Raw genomic sequence first — 21,952 nt, 5'->3', positions numbered from 1 at the left:
TGCCTGCGACCTCCAACAGTGGAACAGACACCAGCAGCCAGCCCTGGCTGATGCACCAAAACACACTCTTTTTACCCCCTTTGTCTGTGCCATGTCCTTCAGGCCCAGCCTCCACTCCTCTCCTCCATCAGGGTTTGTCCCAACATCCCCTCCCTGCTGGGACGAAGAAGCAGCATTCTGGGGAACGAGGATGGGTCAGGCTGGATTCCCTCATCAGATCAGAATGTGGCTTCTCTGCCACAGAAGCCTGCTTGGAGGGTCATGGAGCCTGTTCACTCTCTCTCTCTCTCTCAGCCTGACCTACCTCACAAGGTTGTTGTGAATATAAAATGGAGCAGGGGGAAAGGATGTCACACCCATTTTAGGTCCACACGGGTGGGAGAAGCAGGGTATAAATATCCAAATACAAATAAATGACAAAACAGGCTTTTCCCCATGGGGTGTGTGTGTGTACAAAGACAAGCATTTCGTCTCAGACTGTCTTGTGAGTCTTGTGAGTTCCAGAAAGTGTCGACCCCCTCATTAGGGGAAGGACAGTGGCTCAGTGGTAGAGCATCTGCTTGGGAAGCAGAAGGTCCCAGGTTCAATCCCCGGCATCTCCAAAAAAGGGTCCAGGCAAATAGGTGTGAAAAACCTCAGCTTGAGTCCCTGGAGAGCCGCTGCCAGTCTGAGAAGAAAATACTGACTTTGGGGAGGGACAGTGGCTCAGTGGTAGAGCATCTGCTTGGGAAGCAGAAGGTCCCAGGTTCAATCCCTGGCATCTCCAAAAAAGGGTCCAGGCAAATAGGTGTGAAAAACCTCAGCTTGAGTCCCTGGAGAGCCGCTGCCAGTCTGAGAAGAAAATACTGACTTTGGGGAGGGACAGTGGCTCAGTGGTAGAGCATCTGCTTGGGAAGCAGAAGGTCCCAGGTTCAATCCCTGGCATCTCCAAAAAAGGGTCCAGGCAAATAGGTGTGAAAAACCTCAGCTTGAGTCCCTGGAGAGCCGCTGCCAGTCTGAGAAGAAAATACTGACTTTGGGGAGGGACAGTGGCTCAGTGGTAGAGCATCTGCTTGGGAAGCAGAAGGTCCCAGGTTCAATCCCTGGCATCGCCAAAAAAGGATCCAGGCAAATAGGTGTGAAAAACCTCAGCTTGAGACCCTGGAGAGCTGCTGCCAGTCTGAGAAGACAACACTGACTTTGATGGACCAAAGGTCTGATTCAGTATAAGGCAGCTTCATCTGTTCATATGTTATGCAGAAGCGACGTCTCACCCCACAGGCCGTGCCCCTGTTTATTAATTCAACTCACTGATACCCCCACCTTTCTCCCCAGAGGGGAGACCCAGAGTTGCTTGCATCCTTCTCCTCCTCTGGGCGGCAGGTGAGGCCAGGGGGGAGGGGGGGCATGGTCCCAGGTGGCCCAGCCAGCTTCCCTGGCACGAGAGAGCCTTTGAGCCTGGTCCTTCCGTTCCAGTTCCTCTTCACCACCACGCCGCACTGGCTCTACTCCCTCAGGGTGACCTGCCTTCCCCCCATAACCTCTGCAGCAAAACCCCTGCTCTTCAGCCACACATCAGAGAGGCGCCCCAAAAGCAAGGGTCAAATCAGAAACCGATTTCCACCTGCGCCGTGCGTGCCATCAAGAGGCAGGCTGCCTTTGAAAAAAAGCCAAGTGTGCAGCATCCAGAAAGCTCCAGAGAGTCGAGCGCCTCTCCTCCCAGCTGCTGCCCTAATGAGGGCTGAGCCATTTCCAGGAAACCGAGGAGCCTTCGAAAGCAAGCGGCCGCCTGTGACAGCTCCGAAAACACAGCCTTGTTGACTCTCTCGAGCAACAACGTGGGAGACAGAGAACCAGTCAACTCCTTAAATCCCATCATGGCTGTACGGGAACAAAAATCAAAAAGGTGCAGAGATTAATTTTCCTTCTTAAAAAAGACAGGAGACTGCTGGAGGGACGTAGACGAAACCCCCGGGAGCAACTAGGAGGGATTAGCTCTCAAAGGCTCTGTTTACAGGCAAGGCTTCTGCAGACAAACCTCCCAGCTTGGGCGTTACTTACAACTGCAAAGGCATCCCTGGACCCACACTCCACACAGAGTAGCTGCACCCAGCGGGCAAATGCAGCCAGTCCAAGCAGGGGGAAACTCTACCCTACTGGTGCCCCCCACCATTATGAAGACAGCTCCCCCCCACCCCCCAGGGACTCCAGAAGCCTCCTGTTTCCGCTCCCCTTCCGGGAATGCCGATCTGGAGAGGGAGAGAAGCTGTCAAGTACCTGGCAGGCCCCAAGACACTGGGCGGGGGGGGGGGGACGACTTGGCTGGGCATGGCCAAGTGTGACCCAATTGGCAGAGGGTGTTCCAAGGGAGGCAGCATCTGGAACCATCTGGTGCCAACCTCATTCGCCGCACACGCAGGCCCCAGTCCAGAAAACTGCCCCCATGGGGAGCTGCGTGGCCCGTGGCAACGCATCCCAGGATTCCAGCCACCCCCACAATTGGATGAGCAGTCCAAGTACTGATTTACACCTCCTTCCCCAAAGAGCAACTTGGGTCGTGAAATGTTACAAAGGGAACCCTTGCTGCCTTAAACTGAGCATTTTCGTGAAGCCCAGAATACTTTTCCCCACACCTTCAGCCAGTTCGGCTTCCTTTTTGTCCTGCGGAGAGGGGGGCTTTGGCCACACTGCCATAAAGTTTCCTGTGGTCTACTCCAGCTGGCAGCCAAGCCCTCGGGGGTCTCTAGGGAGACTCCTCCCTGACTTCCTTCCCCTTCGCAAAGCACAGGCTCTCCCAAAACCTGGTGCTCAACAGCAAGGACCGTCAGAGAGAGCCAGCTCTGCCGCCCTTCGGTCCACAGCTGGAAGGAGGACATTCCCTTGTGCCTGCTGACGTGCCCTTCTGCTGCCAGGCTAGCAAGGTGGAAAGCGCTGGTGCCACAAGTTTAGCAAGGCTGATGTGGAGCAGGCCTTGGCCAGCGAGCACGGCTTGTGACCAGGGAAGCCCTTCCAGGACCTGGGTCACCCCACCTGTGAGCTCCACCCCAGCAATGCAGCCTTCAGAAGGGCCTCTCTTGGATAAAACCCACCAGCTCTCTGCTTCTGCTGCACACAGGCCCAAGCGCCTGCCCCTCGGCCTGGGAGAGAGACCCCCGCAAGCCCAATCCAAAGGCTCGGCTGCAGCAGAGACCACCAGGGTTGCTGGGAGAGGCAGAGGCATAGCCCCCTCCCTACTGAAGGCCGGACGACACACCCTCCAATGCAGGGGGGAGAATACAGCCCCGAACTCACTCCAGACTGGAAGCTTCAATGCTAGAGCCTGGGTCTCCACCAAAAAGCAGGAGAGCGAGCACAGAAGACACAAAGGGGCTCAAAAGGAGGCCCAGAATCCACAGAACCAGCGAAAACCCACCCAAGGCCAGGTGGCCCTCATCCCCGGAGAGGTGCCCATCGACACAAGGCGGCTCTGCCCAAGCGAACAGAACCCCGGAGGAGACCTGGCTTCAATCAGCTGGCAGGAAGGCCGACTTCCATTTCCTCTTGCCCAGGACAGGGGCAGAGATTGCCCCCTTCCCCAGAGCACCCTTCCCCACGGCAGCCGGGCCAACAGCAACCACTGGGCAGTTCTGCCGCCGGCCAGGAAGAGGGCCTCTGCCAGGCCAAGCAGAGAGCACTCGGGGGCACGAGGACCCAGAGACCCCACTGGGCCTGTCAAGACGAGACTTTGGGCCGGGTATCGTTTTCTGCGGCCATCACAAGAGGCGGCCGGGGGAGGGGGGGGTGCTTTTCATGCTAGTTACATAACTGGAGTATTTCTTTTTTACTTGTGACTTCTTAACATTTAAACAGTATTACATTACTTCAAGCCGCCTTAAAGGACCTAACTGAAATCAGAAAGCTGGCGCACAACTTTTTAAATGAGCTGTTTTTAGATATGTGCTTGAACACCCCCCCCCCCACTTCTATACTGAAATAAAGTCAGATTCTTTGACTTTCTGAAACACAGACGTTCCCTGGGCAAAGACTTTGCATCATTTATTCAGGGAGGGAGCCAAGAGCAACTGTTCCCCCCCCCCTCACTGGCAGCTCTCAAGCCCATTTTGCCCTGCGTTTCTCAGGATGCCAAAGGCCATGGGGGGGGGTGCTCATTCCAGAGGTCAAGCAGGGCACTGACGGGAACCCCAGCCAACCGGAACAAGAAGGAAATCTCCTGGGAGCTGCCAGAAAGCCCTTTGGATCCCTGGAGCTTTAGGGAGGGGTCATTTCAAAAGATCCAGGCTGCAGCTGTGAGCCTTTCTTCTTGCAGCCTCCCAAGGGGAAAGACCACAGATTAGCCAGTCCCCAGGGCAAGCTCAGCACTCCACCCAAAGCGCAGGTGCACACACACACACACACACAAACACACACCCCAGCTAATCCACCAGTCTCCTCCTGGATTCAGTCCCTTCCTGTCTGCTCCAGGGAAACTGTGAGATCCAAATGTCTTTCCTGGCAGCCCAGCTGCTGCCCAGATCGGAATGGCTGAGAAGTGCCCACTTGCCCCCAAGCCCATGGGGCAGAGCAAGGAAGGAGCTCAGGTGTTTTCTGGCCTCACCTGCAAAGCCCCGCAGCTGGCCCTGCAGCAAATCCAGTGGGGAGGAGAGCAAATGGAGCTGGGAAAGAGTTCCATGCACCCCCCAGAAGAGACTCGCAGTCACGCTGCCCACCCCCCTCTGAGCCAGCCCCAGGGAGGGAGCAGAAACCGCAGCTTCACTGCAGATACAAAGAGGGGCAGAGGTGAAGCTGCCGTGGGCACAAGGTGTAGAAACCCCGCCCGGAAGCGGGAAATGAAGGAATGTGGCCGCCCCTTTGGAACACCTCAGCTTCTCCTCTCTCTCCTGGTGTGGGGACTGAGAGCCAGGAGGGCAAGGGCAGACGGGCTCTGAGCTCATGGCCTCAGCCAGACGGATCAGCCCACTGAGCACCAACCCCAGAGGTCTTCTCTACTCTCAGTTTATTGTTTTATGTACATTTGTCTCAAAGCGCTTCTTATGTAAGCCACTTTGGGGAAGAAAGCAGAATAAGGGGCAGCCCTCGCTTGGGCAACATGAAGGGCAGAGGAGTGGAGACCGGCGGGGGTGGGGGGGAGGGGGCGGGGCACAATCCACCTGCAGTCCTCCTGTGCCAGCTTCATTCCACCCATGAGGCGTGAGAGCTCCCTGCCAGACTGGGGCCCACTTTCACCCACCTCAGTGAGGCTCCCAGCCCCAGCTCCGGGCATCCCTTCCCAGCCTTCTGCAATTCACACAATGCCTTCTTAAGGCTGTTGTCCCTTGCAACCACACTCAGGTCCAGACGGGGAACTGTCGCTCCTGCTCTCGCCTGCAAGAGGAGGTCCCTTCGGGGCAAAATAAATGCCCAGTGCCTTCTGGACACCACCTGCGGAGCAGCTTCTGGAGGCAACGCTTCAACAGAGGCAGGCAACATGTACAGACAACTGCAGGGGCAACCTGGAACTACAGATCAAGAAAGTTTCCAGCTCAACATCCGGAAGAACTTCCTGACTGTTAGAGCAGTTCCTCAGTGGGACAGGCTTCCTCAGGAGGAGGCAGACTCTCCTTCTTTGGAGGTTTTTAAGCAGAGGCCGGATGTCCATCTGACAGCAGTGCTGATCCTGTGAACTTTGGCAGATCCTGAGAAGGAGGGCAGGAAGGGCCGCATCAGGGCTTGGTTCTCCTGGCCCTTCCTGACACACCCAGAGAATGCTGTTTGCCACTTTGGGGTCAGGCAGCCATTTTTCTCCAGGCCAGTTTGGCCCCAGGGATCCTGGAGGTTTTTGCCATCTTCTGGGTCTGGAGCAGGGCTCACTCGGGGTGTGTGGGAGGGGGGATTTGTGAATTCCCTGCATTGTGCAGGGGGTTGGACTAGATGACCCTGGAGGTCCCTTCCAACTCTATGCTTCTATCATCTGGGTTCCAGGAACTGGTGGGTTGTCTTTCCTGCCCTCAAAGCTGCTTCCGGTGCAAACGCTTTAATCAGCTCTTTACTCTTGAATCCGAGCCAAGGTGCCGCCAATGAGAAGCAATTCCAGCAGACAAAAGACTCTGAAGAGCTCAAGGTCACCGGGGACAACCAGAGAGCCGCTTCCTCCCCAGGCCAAAGCCTCCGCAGCCAAAGCAGCTCTTTATTTGGTGGCAGGGCTGGGAGCTGCCCTTGTGTCTGTTTGACCAATGCTAGGCAACAGCGCATGGATTCTGCAGGGGGTGCAGCGCGTCAGGGAGACAAACGCACCAATGAGCGTTCTGCATCGACAGGACTCTTTCTCCAACACAACAAGCCTTGCAAGCAGTTCAAACAGTCCATCAGAGAGCTTGGGAGGGGGGAGGATTTTTTGGGGGGAGGGGGGAGAATACTCGCAGCTTTCTGAGGGCAGACATAACATCCCTGATGATTGTCGCCATTCACTTTCTTTATATTCCAAATGATGATGCCAAATTCTTTGCAAGCAGCAATTGTGACTCAAAGCTGGAACGCAGCTCTTCCAGGGAACGGGCAATATGGACAGGTCACGCATCCCCACACCTGCCCCCCCCCTGTGCTGCTGCGTCCACACTGTCCCTGATGCCCACTGGCACTCAGCAGCCCCCCCCCACCCTGAACCCCCACTGCTGCGGTGGATGCCACTCCCTGCCTCAGACCCCGCAGTGTGATGACGGCATATCTGCATTACACACACCTAGTCACTGAATTGTATTGTGTGAACAGAAGAACAGAAGAGAAGCCCTGTTGGATCAGGCCAGTGGCCCCTCCACTCCAACATTCTGTGTCACATAAGAACATAAGAGAAGCCCTGTTGGATCAGGCCAATGCCCCCTCCAGTCCAACACTCTGTGTCACCTAAGAACAGAAGAGAAGCCCTGTTGGATCAGGCCAATGGCCCATCCAGTCCAACACTCTGTGTCACATAAGAACAGAAGAGAAGCCCTGTTGGATCAAGCCAGTGGCCTTTCCAGTCCAACACTCTGTGTCACATAAGAACATAAGAGAAGCCATGTTGGATCAGGCCAGTGGTCCATCCAGTCCAACACTCTGTGTCACATAAGAACATAAGAGAAGCCATGTTGGATCAGGCCAGTGGCCCCTCCAGTCCAACACTCTGTGTCACAGAAGAACATCAGAGAAGCAATGTTGGATCAGGCCAATGGCCCATCCAGTCCAACACTCCATGTCACATAAGAACCTAAGAGAAGGCCTGTTGGATCAGGCCAGTGGCCCATCCAGTCCAACACTCTGTGTCACATAAGAACCTAATAGAAGCCATGTTGGATCAGGCCAATGGCCCCATCCAGTCCAACACTCTGTGTCACATAAGAACATAAGAGAAGCCCTGTTGGATCAGGCCAATGGCCCCTCCAGTCCAATACTCTGTGTCACATAAGAACCTAAGAGAAGCCATGTTGGATCAGGCCAATGGCCCATCCAGTCCAACACTCTGTGTCACATAAGAACATAAGAGAAGCCCTGTTGGATCAGGCCAATGGCCCATCCAGTCCAACATTCTGTGTCACATAAGAGAAGCCATGTTGGATCAGGCCAATGGCCCATCCAGTCCAACACTCTGTGTCACATAGGAACATAAGAGAAGCTATGTTGGATCAGGCCAATGGCCCATCCAGTCCAACACTCTGTGTCACATAGGAACATAAGAGAAGCCATGTTGGATCAGGCCAATGGCCCATCCAGTCCAACACTCTGTGTCACAGAAGAACATCAGAGAAGCCATGTTGGATCAGGCCAATGGCCCATCCAGTCCAACACTCTTTGTCACATAGGAACATAAGAGAAGCCATGTTGGATCAGGCCAGTGGCCCATCCAGTCCAACACTCTGTGTCACATAGGAACATAAGAGAAGCCATGTTGGATCAGGCCAATGGCCCATCCAGTCCAACACTCTGTGTCACATAAGAACATCAGAGAAGCCATGTTGGATCAGGCCAATGGCCCATCCAGTCCAACACTCTGTGTCACATAGGAACATAAGAGAAGCCATGTTGGATCAGGCCAGTGGCCCATCCAGTCCAACACTCTGTGTCACCTAAGAACAGAAGAGAAGCCCTGTTGGATCAGGCCAATGGCCCATCCAGTCCAACTCTCTGTGTCACATAAGAACAGAAGAGAAGCCCTGTTGGATCAGGCCAATGGCCCATCCAGTCCAACACTCTGTGTCACATAAGAACAGAAGAGAAGCCCTGTTGGATCAGGTCAATTGACCATCCAGTCCAACACTCTGTTTCACATAAGAACATCAGAGAAGCCCTGTTGAATCAGGCCAATGGCCCATCCAGTCCAACACTCTGTGTCACATAAGAACATCAGAGAAGCCCTGTTGAATCAGGCCAGTGGCCCCTCCAGTCCAACACTCTGTGTCACATAGGAACATAAGAGAAGCCATGTTGGATCAGGCCAATGGCCCCTCCAGTCCAATACTCTGTGTCACACAGTGGCCAAAAAACCCAGGTGCCATCAGGAGGTCCACCAGTGGGGCCAGGACATTGGAGCCCTCCCACTGTTGCCCCCCCAAGCACCAAGAATATAGAGCATCACTGCCCCAGATAGCAAGTTCCAACAATATGCTGTGGCTAATGGCCACTGATGGACCACCCCTGTGGATCTTTTTAAGCTTACACTGTCTTTCAGTCCCAAGAGGCATTCAAAGCAGTCTCCAAAACAGAAAAACAACATAAAGTCACACCAAAAAGCAGCCATAATGAGAGAAAAGCAGCAGCACTGAACTATGAACAAGAAAAACAAGAAAAAGATGGAGGGTCCCCACACACACAAACCCCACCACCACCAATACAAGCTGAATTAAACAGTAAAAAATTTTCCAGGCCTTAAGGGTGGAAGTTCCACCATAGGGAGGCCACCACAGAAAAGGCCCTGCTCCTGCTGTACCCATTTAACTTTCACAGCTTCCTTTATTGGATCCTGGGAATTACAGCTCGGAGAGGCCAACAATTCTCCACTGCCACCTCCTCTCCCTGCCTAAAAACCAGGCAGAGAAAATGTTTCTTCAGCAAAGGGAGACAATAATGAAAGAAGCCTGAGTCTGCAATGTAAATGTGCCTGGAAGTTGAAAGGCTCCTGAAAGGAAGAGGAAGAAGGCACAGCCTCGTCCACATTGAGGGAGGGGGTTGCGTGCCGCTGTGGCATTCGTGGCACAGCTGGCAGAGCCTTGAGCAAACGCTGGAGGTGCTCAGAGCCAGCAGGCCAAAGGCAGTGGGGGAGGGGGGCAAGCTGAGGACAGTTTTCATCAAGGGGGGGAAGCCATGCCCCCCCCCAGGGTATCATAATGTGGAGAAATGCTGGTTTTTCAAGACAGAGTTCTGATCCCCAGTGAGGCAACTTACCAATCTTCTGACTGAAGATCTTGTCAAAGGTTAATTCTCCTCTTTCCTCCAAATACTTTTGCATCACGCTACGGATACTGGAAGAGAAAGAACGGCAAAGGGATCATTTCTTGCTGCTTGCAATTCAAGGCAGGAACACAGAGCAAGCCAGAGAGCCGGGAGGGGCACGCCTGGTGGGCAACTAACTGCAGGACCCCTCAGCAGCCCCCGGGGGGGGATTCCAATTCACGTTTGCAACAGACAGAGGGTGAAAACAGCCCTTGGCGCTCTGGGCCTGGCCGACCTCACGGGGCGGGGGGGGGGGAGATCCAGGTGGGCAGCAGGGCCCCCTCCAAGCTGAGTTAGCGTGAGTTAGCTAGCTCACAGATTTTTAGCCTCCAGCTCACACCTTTTTGTCTTCGCTCAGGAAGGATAACCCCAGAGGACAATAATTTACGCAGCAGCTCACAACTTTAACGCCGAGAGCTCCCAAAGTAGAATTTTTGCTCACAAGAATACAGCTTAGAGCAGGGGTGTTATGAGGGCCGGATCTGACACAAACGAGACCTTGGGGGGGCCGAGCCATGCTGGGCCAGGCCATGTGTGGACCTATTTAAGATCAGGTAGAGAGATATAAATGTTATAAAGAACACAAACAAATATTTTTTAAAAAACTTAAAACATGTTTAAAAGTTAGCACTCAATGGAAGCTTTCTTTGTATTTCTCCCATGGGATCCAGGGAACTGGGCAAAGGAAGCTCTGGCTCTTTCCCCTTCCCAAGGGACTGGGTGGTGGTGGGGGGGGGGAAGCCTCAGTCAATAGAAGGAAGAGAGGTTTGGCTCAGTAGTTCTGCTGTGCGACTGAGAGAGCCTGGCAAAGCAAGCTATTCCTCCCCTCTTCCTCCTGAAGGGAGGAGCCTCAGCCAATGGAGAAAATAGAGGTTTTGTTCTGCAGCTCATGTGTGATTGAGCAAGCCTTGCAAAGCAAGCTGTTATGGAGAAGGAAGCAAAAGAGAGGGAGGAGGAAGCAGATGACAGCCAAAGACTCAGGGGCCTGATAGGAGCCCTCCGGGGGCCTGATTCGGCCCTCAAACTGTATGTTTGACACCCCTGGCTTAGAGGGAACATTGGTGGGCAGCTGTGCTGGTTTGAGGCAATGGAATAAAGTCCGAGTCCAACAGCACCTCTGAGACCAATAAAGTTTTAATCAAGGGATATGTTTTCATGTGCAGGCACACACTTCATAAGAACATAAGAGAAGCCATATTGGATCAGGCCAATGGCCTATGCAGTCCAACACTCTGTGTCACACAGTGGCCAAAAAAATTATATATATATATATATATATATATATACACACACACACACACACATATATATACACACTGTGGCTAATAGCCACTGATGGACCTCTGCTCCATATTTTTATCTAACCCCCTCTCGAAGCTGTCTCTGCTTGTAGCTGCCACCACCTCCTGTGGCAGTGAATTCCTCCAGCCACCCCCCGGAACTCCTGGCAGGATACAAATCAATTCACAAATGGAGAGCTGGGAAATTCCACCCCTGTCTGAGGAACAGAGTCCAGGCTGAGCCTGAGCTGGGGGCACAAGGGGCAGGGGGTAGCCCCCCTCCAGTTCCCCCCCCTCCATGGATGAAGCCCAGCCCTCCTGTGGGGAGAAGCAAAGCACCGCTGGGAGGAGGCAGGCACAGGGCAGCAGGGGATGCCCCCCCAGCAGGTCCAGGCAGGGGGTGGCACCCAGCAATGCACACACCCCACATGCCCCAGAGAAGGGCTTTTCTTCACTGTCACTGGCAGAGAGAGGGTGTTGGCATGTGCGAAGAGCCAGAAGAAGTCCACAGATTTATACCCCACCCTTCTCTCTGAATCAGAGTCTCAGAGTGGCTTACAATCTCCTTCTCCCACAACAGACACCCTGTGAGATAGGTGGGGCTGAGAGAGCTCTGACAGAAGCTGCCCTTTTAAGGACAGTTCTGCCAGAGCTATGGCTGACCCAAGGCCATTCCAGCAGGTGCAAGTGGAGGAGTGGGGAAATCAAATCTGGTTCTCCCAGATAAGAGTCCGAGCACTTCACCACTACACCAAACTGGCCCTTCCGTTCATCCGCCTCATGACCCAAGAGTAGCTCATTTGCTCCACACAGAATGCACAGTTTGCAGGCCAGAGTACAAAATGCCCCACAATCCTCCCTTCTTCCCATTAAAGGAATTGAGGGAGGGAGTGGGGACTGCTTTTCAGTTATAACCCCTGAGCTCCAACTTGAGAAGAACATTTGAGGCAAGGTGGATTCAGCTATCCATGTTTTTGCAACCAGAGGAGAGAGGGGACTCTGAATGGGAGGGGGACACAGAGAGGGGTTCCTCCCTGCTAGGTGTGCAGATGGATCCTTCATTTGCTGCAATGATGACAACTTTCTCTCCACAATCGCACCCCAACTGTGCAATTGCACGGCCTGTCACATTAGCCACTCAGGCAGGTAGCTGAAATCAGTGCTAAGAATGTGCCAAAATGCCACAGGAAATAGCTTCTCCAAAGCTCTGCACAGACCTGGAGGAAACCACACGCCCAGCTGTGCACCCACAACGTTATTGGAAAACCCTGCATGCCTGTGAGACTCAGACACCGTGGGAATGACCCTCCAATCCTAAAGAGGCCGCTTTATGTTCCGCCCATGCCAAAGGAAGACGACCTGCGCCTTCCCCAAGAAATGAGAGCGGCTGCAATGCAGCAGTGCCAGAAACCTTCCCTGGGGAAGGTCAGGCAGATGGTGCCAAAAGCCAGAGCAAGGTGCAGCACTTCAGATGTCAGACCAGGCTCTGGGAGACTCCGATTCCCCCTCTGCCCTGGAAGCTTGCGGGGAGGACCCCTTGGGGGCCAGCCACGCAATCCCAGCCGGACCCACCTCACAGGGCCGATGTGCGGAGAAAGGAGGAGGACCAAAGACTGAGGAAAGCTGCTTTGGGCCCCCACTGGGGAGGGCGGGGGAATCAAAGTGAGTAAAATCAAATAGACAATAAAACAACAGGGCTACTTCCTGCTCCCCTTGGGATGCCTTCTGCCCAGATTGGCTAGTTACAGTAGTGACCCAGCGGGCGAAGCAAAGGAGGGCTGCGCGTTCCTGTTGTATTTTCTTTATTAAAAGCGTGATACAACCACCCCAATAATAACGCTGACAACACACAAACACAGAAAGAACAGACGGGAATATTCGTTTAAATTAGAGGCGAGGAATTTGCATAAAGGAGTCAAAGCCGTTGCATAAGGACAGTGAGGGTTGCCACGCTGGCACCTTTTCCTCTCCACCCCCCCCCCCCTTGGGGGGATCCCCTCATTCCTGACGTGACGGACGGACTAAGAGCACTTTAAAGACACCAGCAGGCTTTGTAATTTTTTTACTGAAATTGATTTTACATATATGTATTTTTTACTGTTGTACATCGCCCTGAGCCTGGCACTAGCTGGGATAGGGCGATTCATTAAAAATAATAATAATAATAATAATAATAATAATAATAATAATAATAATAATAATAATAATAATAATAATAATAATAATAATAATAATAATAATAATAATAATAATAATAATTTAAAAAGTTTACTAGCAAAAAGTATCAGGAAAAGGTACTTGGGAGTAAAAGAAATAAACATTACATTCTACATGCTGCATCTACCTCCCGTCTGCTCCTGGCTACTTTTACAACTCTTTGTTAGCCGGCTTCTTGTCCCCAGAGAACTTTGAGACAGGGAGGCAGGCAAATCACCGTGCAGATGACATCAAAGCTTCCCACACACAAGATGCCAAGGCACCAATACAGTGTTTACATTCCACCCCCTGGGCTTAGAAGAGGCAGTTCCTAATTGGGTTTAAGCTCCAATACATCACATCCTCTTTCCAGGTAAACAACAACAGTTAACTCTATAACAGCTGAAATGTGCATCGCTTGCTTTCCAACAACCCGCAAGCCAAAGTGAACAGCGAGGCGTCCCAGACAAGCAGCACAGGGGAAGAAGAACCACCCCCTGCACTTGCTTCGGGACAGACGGACAGAAGAGCCTTGCCTGGACTCAGCACGAGGCAAAGAGGTCAGTCGCGCTTCTACTGAGCCACGTCCCACCAGGGGTCATTTTGTAGGAAAAGAGGTGCCGGAGCTCATTAGTACAACTCATTTTAATATGCCACACCCCCGACATCACCAGAAGGTGTACTTAATTATATCAACTCAGCATCTACCTTCAAAGGCTTCTTGAACTATAATTGTCATCATAAGGCCTTACTCTTAGCATACTTTTATAATTACTTTCTCCTCTGTGGCCACAGTGGCTCGATGGAAGATTTCCGCCAGTCTGCTTTATATGTGTCACTTATTTCCCCATCTTTTGGTGGGGAGAAATATTAGAAAGTTTGTCAAATCTTAGAGTTCAGCAAAATTCTCAGAGGAAGTCTGAACAATGGAGCCCAGAAGCAAGTATTGGGGGGGGGGGGGGGTTGAGAAAGAAAAAGCACAATAAAATTTAGAGTTTCTGGAGCTCCGCTTCTGGGAGCTCCTGCCCAAAATGAGGCCTGCACCAGGTAGAGCACAAGAGGTGCACCAAGAGTAGCACTTTGTGCAAAGCAGCATCTATTGCTCAGATCTGCCAAAAGACGGTGACTCCACTCCAAAGGCCCATCTGGGACTCAGGGCTGCCCCTCGCAGTGTCCCTCCAGAGGGAAACACAGAAACATGGAGCTGGAAAGAACCTCAAGGGGCACCTAGTCCAAACCCCCACACAACGCAGCCCCCAAAATGTACTAGCCTTCCAGCAAACTTTGTGACTGACCCACTTGTCCTGGGGTTCCATGAAACACGAAGCTCTCTCCCACACGCTGGGGTCCCCCTCCTCTCAGCTCGGCCTGCTGGCCCCAGCAGAGAGAGCGTGTGGAAGAGCTGTGTGACTCCACAAGCAACAACTGCTACTGTCCACACCACCTCAGGATTGGATCCTGGATCTCCTGCCCTCAGGCTCTGCGCTCAGCCTCTGGACCACACCACTAAGGAAGAAACATCCCAGAATGCAGCTGATTTTGAAAGAACAGAGTGGGAAAAATTGGCAGAATCGTTTGCCTTCATCTAACGAGTCAGGAAAGTCTTCCGGGACTCTCATTTCGGCTAATTAGTGCCATAAAGTCCACTCAGTATTATTGCGGGGAGGGGTGGGTGGGAATTAACACGGCTGGCAATGACTTCCCAGAAATGTCCGTAAAAAGAGAGGGAAGGTACTTAATGGGACATTTTCTGGATTCCTTTCCAACCCAACCATTTGCCTCCAGAGCAAAAACACCAGCAAAAACCTTCCCCATCCACAGCAATCTTCATAACTGCTCTAGGCCAGAAAGTGCACAACTGGGGGAGGGGTGGGAGTCAGACATGCACAAAATGCTAACATGGTTAGCAACTGGACACCGACCCCCCGTGGGTGAATTCAGCAAAGTGAAAAAGAGGCGATTTTGCAATTGACCTTTCTGAGAATTTTATTTATTTATTATAAAAGAGCCAGACTCCCCATAGTCCCTCCTGTGCTCCCCACAATGGCAAGCACAACCAGGTCCGGATCTACACGTTTTTTGAGGGGGGGGGGGGGCAAAATTAAAAAATGGTGCCCCTTATGGGCCATTCTATCTTATGGTCCCATAGAATACAATGGACTCCATACCCAATTTGGCACACCACCCCCCTCTGTCAGCACCCAGGGCAAGCACCCCCCTCTGCCCCCCACCCCTAGATCCGGCCCTGAGCACAACAGCCTCAGTTCTGCTCCACAAATTTGGGAGAGAAGTGGAAACCACAACAGTGGAATTAAAAGAGGATGCTCTGGCCCTGCTCTCCAGATTGGTGTAGTGGTTAAGTGGGCGGACTCTTATCTGGGGGAACCGGGTTTGATTCCCCACTCCTCCACTTGCTCCTTGCTGGAATGGCCTTGGGTCAGCCATAGCTCTCGCAGGAGTTGTCCTTGAAAGGGCAGCTTCTGTCAGAGCTCTCTCAGCCCCACCCACCTTACAGGGTGTCTGTTGTGGGGGAAGAAGATAAAGGAGATTGTGAATCACTCCGAGACTCTGAGATTCGGAGTGGAGGGTGGGATATAAATTCTTCCATCACTCACTCCCCCTCCTGCTTTCATCAGAAAGATGATCACATTTTGCTTATTTCATCTATTTATTTTAATTATTAGCCTCCTTTCTCCCCTGAGGAACTCATGGTGCCTTACGGTATAAATAAAACGTTATGAAAAAATGCATCATGAAAAACACAATTAAAACAATAGAACAAAGTCTGAGTCCAATGGAGCCTTTAAGACCAATAAAGTTTAATTCTGAGTAGAAGCTTTTACATGCACACAGTTGTGCGCATACATATGAAAGCTTCTACCCAGAATTAAACTGCACTGGTGCCCCTGGACTCAAAGGTGCCCCTGGACTCAAAATTTCTTCTATAACTTCAGACAAACATGGTGCCCCTCCTGAATCTACAATTCAAACAAGAATTATAAAACCTATAAAAGTCACAGTTCATAAACTCCAATGGATAAAAGCTAAATCAGTCGAATGCAATCCTAAGTAACACTGTCTTCAACTGCCTCCTGAAGATCAGCCGTGAGGGAGGGGCCAGGCACAGGAACGTGGTTCCAGAACTACGGGGCCGCCACCGAAAAGGCCCTGTCTCATGTGCCCACCGGAGGAGCTTAGATGTCACTGAGACAGGGCAATACTCCCCTTTCCTCCTTATGCCCAAGACTGACTGTAAAGTCAAGCCGAGCTGGAGCCAATTTACTCCTCATGGGGTTTCCAAGGCAAGAGCTGTCCGGAGGGGGTTTGGCCTGGCCTGCCTTGGCATAGCAGCCCTGCACTTCCTCGGGAGTCTCTCACCCAAGTACAAACCTGGGCTGACCCTGCTCAGCTTATTTATTTCTTTTATTTAGTTAGTAGGCCTGTAGTCCACCCTTTCCCATAACCGGCTCAGGACGGATCACAACATAAATTGAACAATAAAAACCTACAATTTAAATTTAAAGCAATGCAATAAAACCCAAAACAATCGAACAATAAAACAAAACAAAGTGCCTTATCGGCAGGGAGGGCCCATTTCACAAGATAAGCAGTTTTGGGCGCAAGAAAAGTGATGGCGTTAATAATAAGATTCAGCAAAATAATAAGGCTGTAAAGCAGGATGTCACAACAAGGGCAGCCAACTGATGGGATAGTGGCTGGAAAAGGACGCCCACTGCCTCCGCCAAAAGCTTCTGAATTCTGATGAGGCTGGGCTAGCCTGGAGCCTCCAGATCAGGGCAGAGGAAGTCTAGAAGGAACTGGGGACTCCCCAGAAACAGCATCACCCCCTGATTCAGAAACAGGAGACCAGGTGACCCTTCCAGATCCTCCATGATTTCAGATCCTCCTGCAACAGCAGCAGGATGACGATACGCTGACGTCTGCCCTGGCACCTCCCATGACCTTGGCCAAGAAGGACCCTCCCAGCTTCCATGCCACCAATGTCTGAAGCCACTGCTTGGCCTGGCCTCCTTCCAACATGGAGGACACCTCACACCTGTGCATTTCACCTCCATGGTAATGGCAGAAAAGTCACTGCTCCAACCCAAGTCACACACCCCAAGGCAACGCCTGAGCACGGTCTGCAATATTCCTTTGCAAGACAGGATGTCAGTGTGGCCACAAGGCATGGGAGGCAACTGCCCCACACACCTGTACAGCCCCTTCCTTCTCACACAAGCCCCAGGGAAGCACAGGGTTCATTTTGTCCCTCACCAAGCAGCCAGCACAGGGGCTTGATATGGGGAAGCTGGCCTCAAATCTCCACCCAGTCAGAAAAGGGGGAAGAAATCAGTGTGCAGACAGGCAGCAAGCCCCACAGACCTGGGCAAAGATGGAGGTCTGGGCACCAACCAGCTGCTTATGGCTAAAGCAGGAATCCAGCAGCCCGAGGGACCAGCAAAGTGTTGAGGGCATCAGCATTCAAGATGCTCCTTGTCTTCATATCAGATGAAGGAAGTTTTGACTCTCAGAAGCGGAGACCCCCAAAACCTTGTTGATGGGCTCAATTCTGCTGCATGGCCCAGTCAAACAGGTAATCTATTAAACATACAAACATATGAAGCTGCCTTCTACTGAATCAGACCCCCCTGGGTCCATCAACGTCAGTCTTGTCTACTCAGACTGTCAATGGCTCTCCAGGGTCTCAAGCTGAGGTTTTTCACACCTACTTACCTGGACCCTTCTTAGTTGGAGATGCCAGGGATTGAACCTGGGACCTTCTGCTTACCAAGCAGATGCTCTACCATTGAGCCACCATCCTTCCCCTAATAACAGAACATATGAAGCTGCCTTCTACTGAATCAGACCCCCCTGGGTCCATCAACGTCAGTCTTGTCTGCTCAGACTGGCAGCGGCTCTCCAGGGTCTCAAGCTGAGGTTTTTCACGCCTACTTGCCTGGACCCTTTTGAGTCGGAGATGCCGGGGATTGAACCTGGGGCCTTCTGCTTATTCTGCCCTTCCATTTTCAGAATGAGAGAGTTCTCCACAAAGATCAAGAATACAGCCTCCACCATCCTATTTTATCCTCACAACAACCCTGAGAGGTAGGGCAGGCCTGGCAGAGGAAGACTGACTGGCCCACCATCACCCAGCAGACTTCATGGGTGAGAAGGCATTTGAACCCAGTTGAACACTGGCCCTTCCCACCCCATCAAGGCTGAATAGCAGCCGCTTTCTCAGGTCTCCAATCAGGGGTCTGGCCAAGAGGAGGGAACTTGCAATCTCCCACGTGCAAAGGGTGGGCACCTCACCTCCCAGGGCAGCTGCACCAACCCAAAGGTGAGCCACCCTCTGCCCCAAGCAAAGCATCAGCAGCCAGTTGCAAGATCCACTGACTCACTGCTGCGATCCCCTTCAGCATCCGTGAGCGAAGCAGAGAGGCCGTCCTCTCCCTTTCCCACACAGCAGATCCTCCATTGTCGTGAGGAAGGTCCTGCACCGTCAGGAAGCAGCAGGGAATGCAGCAGCAGAATCCTGCAGGCCGTGGGGGAGAGGCAGAAGCCGTGGTGGAGCAGGCCTTGCTTTCTCCTGGGCTGAGAAGGGGATCTTTGTATGAAACAACAAAGCTTGCTTCCGAGGAGGAGGAGGAAGATGATGACGATGATTTTAGAACCTGCTTTCTCTACCTGGAGGAGTCTCACAGGGGCTTACAATCTCCTTCTCTTCATCTCCCCACAACAAGCAACTTGCGGGGTAGGCTGTGCCGAGAGAGCTCTGGGAGGCCTGTGACTGGCCCAAGGTCATATGGCAGGCTGCATATCCATATCCGAGTCCGCCACTCTTAACCACAACACCACAGCTGTCTCTCAAAAGAGGTAAAGGTCTCGAGACAATGCCAAAGCCTCTTTGTTATATTTTGAATCCTCCTCCCCCCCCCCACCCCGCCCTTCTTCTTCTTAAGGCTGACTCTGAAGAAGTTAACACTTGAGCCCTCCTCCCTCGTGGCCATTTCCCTGGACAAGAGATAATTACTACCTGTAACCTGAGTAGGAGCACCTGGCCCCATCTCAGAGCATCAGCAGCCAGATCCAGGGAGCCCACCAGGATCCTGGCTCTGACCCTCAAGACAGACCGTCTGCACAAGGGGGGGGGGGCTACAGTCTGCCCCTGTGGACTCAGCGCTTACTTCCCTCTGGAGCACTCCCGGTTTCCCCATCCCTGGCTGACTACCAATCCATCCACGTGCGCCAAAATCACCAGAACACAACTCCTGAAGGCAGCAACAGAAACACTGACCTCTGGGAGGTTGGCAGAAAAAACAAGCACCGAGTTGGGAGGGAGGCAGAGAGAGGAAGCCAGTCCCAAAAACTCTCCTACTGAAGGGGGAAGGGACAACGACAGCCTCCCCCCACTCCTTTGCCTTTTGCCCGGCAAGAAACACATGCGGGGGTGGGGGAGGGGGTTGTTCACTTCCCCATCTGGGGCTCGACCGGATCAGGACTCCCAGCTCTGCGCACAGACAGGCCCTGGGGGCCCAAACAGGAACTTCTGACCCCAGGGAAGGCAGGAGGCAGCAGGCCACTCCAGGCCACACAGCCTCCAAGGAAGTGACGCCACGGCCCAGAAGCTCTGGGGAACTGACACAAAGGAGACCGGCTGGGAGCTCCCAGGGCCCTTCCAGGAGCCCATCAGCATCCCACCGTGGGAGCAGCATCCGCCTGCTGCAGCCCCCTTTGCAGGCCAGGGCCCACCTCCTCACCACAGCCATGGCTGCCGGCCAGGAAAAAAGGCTCCCGCCTGGGATTCTGCCCTCACCAAGCCTCTCTCGCTGAAACTGGGCTGCTGCCGCCACACTGGAGGCACAACAGAGTGACAAGCCTGCTTCCCTAACACACCAGCGCAACATCCATTTCTGCAACAAATTTCTGCCCTGCAAAGTGTGCTGAGGTGCTCTGCGCAAACAGCAGCCAAGCTGAAGCCAGGCGCTGGGCACATGCAAAATCCTGGCAGCACCATGCTTAAATCTGGCACCCTCGGGCGCTTTGCTATTGGGGAGGGGGGGACTATTCTTCCCACACAAGACCACTTCCGCCATGAGCCGTGTCTGGGAACGGCGGCATCCCATCACCCAAGTTTCTCACTCGGCCTGCCAAGGGCACAAGCCGCTCACCCGGCTCTCAGGGGATGCGAACGCTTGACAGGGAAAGGGCTCTGCACCCGGGGAGTTGCACCCCCTGCCGCTTCCACACAGCTCTCCTGTGCCTTTGCTTCCCAACTGGGAGACGGTGTGGGGGCCGCAGCCCTTCCAGGTTTCTTTGCTCATGCAGCACCCTCCCCCTCAGGCGTGGCTTACTACAATCTTCTCCCAGTCCAAGCTTACTCACGTGTCATCCCGACAGCCCCATAAACACCCAGTGTCATGTTCTTCCCACCTGCCACCCCCCCACACACCACCAGAGGACTTTCTGGGGGCTTCTGAAAAATCAAAAGGGGGACCGGGTGTAGTACTACAAGGATTCCCTGCCGTGTTGCTTTTTCCTAAAGCCCTGGGGTCGCTCAGGGGGAGAAAAATACAGTGAAAATATTGCCCATGGAGGAAAAGGTGCAGGAGATTCCTGTGTGGATGTTTCATTGCCAATGCGGAGCAACAATGCATGCAACTATTAGCCACAGTATATATGTGTGTGTGTATATGTATGTGTGTGTGCATATATAAATATATATATACACACACACATATATTGGCCACTGTGTGACACAGAGTGTTGGACTGGATGGGCCATTGGCCTGATCCAACATGGCTTCTCTTATGTTCTTAACATGGTGCATTTGCCTTGCAGCCTAAGTCACTAAACACATCTTTTTGCATGCACACACCAACAAGGTGAAAGATATGGTGTCCTGGGGGGGGAGGGGGTCAGCTAAAGCTTGCAAGGTAGATGCCTGGGTCTCTCCAGCCCACAACGCAAGACAGGTGAGAGGGCGGTGGGGTGGGAAAGCTGGGCCGTTTTGTTCCCCCAGGAGAAGACCCTGGGAGTCCTCCTGGAGACCCCCTCCACACACACACACATACACACACAGGACACATTACTGAGAGGCTGGCATTTGGGAGTCCAAATGGGGATACACTTTTACCAGTCTGTAGGAACAAATCAAGGACAGACAGCAAAGGGAGCGGGGTGTGGGGGGGCACACAGGCACACAAACACTCCAGGACAGCAACTACCACAAATATGATTTCATTAGAAAGTAACTGGTGTGGGGCACAGATGCTTCTGCAGGGAAAGGAGATCCAGCAAAGACACATGGAGGGGGGCTGATGCCAAGACTGGGGGGGGGGGGGCATACTCCAGCTACCAGCGTCCCAATGAGGTATATACAGGGATGCACCAGACCTAGATGGGGGTGGGGGATGTCCCCAGATGGCAGGGAGGCTTCAAGCTGGGGGTGGGGGGTGCTAGTAGGAAAGCAGCATGTGTGTGGGGGGGGGGGGGTTGGATCTCGCAGTCTCCTTCCATCCTGCGGCCCCCCCCTTTGTAGACTGCTTTGGGGGGGTGTCAGGGAGGTCTCCAGCCAGCCCACCCTCCTGCCCCGGGACCCCCCCCCCGCCCTTCTCCCCTCGCCCGCCCGGGCTCACCTGGGCTCGGGCAGGGCGATCTTCTTGCTGGCGCGGGCGGCAGGTGAGCTCTTGCTCTTCTCCATGGCCATCAGGTAGCTCACGTCGGCCAGCACCGCCTCCAGGTCGGCCATCTTGACCCAACGCGCCCCCCGCCGCCCCCCCCCTCGCCAGGAAAGCCCCCCCGCCCCGCCTCAGCCCATCGCAGCGCCCCCCCCGCGAGGAAAGCCCCCAAGCCCGGCGAGAGCGCTACTCCTCCTGGGCGGCCCGCATCCTCCCGCCGCGCCCGGGAGGACCCTGCCCTGGAGCCTCAGCAGCCGCGGCCCCCCTCTCCTCCGCCCGGCCAGCCAGCGGCAGCAGCAGCCACGGGGGGGCTCAGCCCCATCCTCCCAGCGCCGCCGCCGCCGCCGCCGCCAACCGTCCCCAGCCCAGCCCAGCCCA

General features: G+C 53.4%; 1 protein-coding gene across 1 annotated transcript in view; it reads right to left on the bottom strand.

Moving 5' to 3' along the window:
* GRK3 (G protein-coupled receptor kinase 3) overlaps window positions 1–21,682 on the bottom strand; it is a 69,975-nt gene extending 48,293 nt beyond the window's left edge. Inside the window, exons 1-2 of the mRNA XM_060249869.1 lie at window positions 21,533–21,682; window positions 9,370–9,446 (exon numbers count right to left, since the gene is read on the bottom strand). Coding sequence (XP_060105852.1) covers window positions 9,370–9,446; window positions 21,533–21,645 — 190 coding nt within the window. The 5' untranslated portion in view covers window positions 21,646–21,682. The remainder of the gene's footprint in view (window positions 1–9,369; window positions 9,447–21,532) is intronic.
* Between the last annotated feature and the right edge of the window lie 270 nt (window positions 21,683–21,952).

Source organism: Heteronotia binoei, chromosome 11 (genome assembly GCF_032191835.1).
Source record: "Heteronotia binoei isolate CCM8104 ecotype False Entrance Well chromosome 11, APGP_CSIRO_Hbin_v1, whole genome shotgun sequence".
Classification (NCBI taxonomy): domain Eukaryota; kingdom Metazoa; phylum Chordata; class Lepidosauria; order Squamata; family Gekkonidae; genus Heteronotia; species Heteronotia binoei.
Note: the sequence above shows the minus strand (reverse complement) of the source record. Positions and strands in the feature narration are given on the sequence as shown.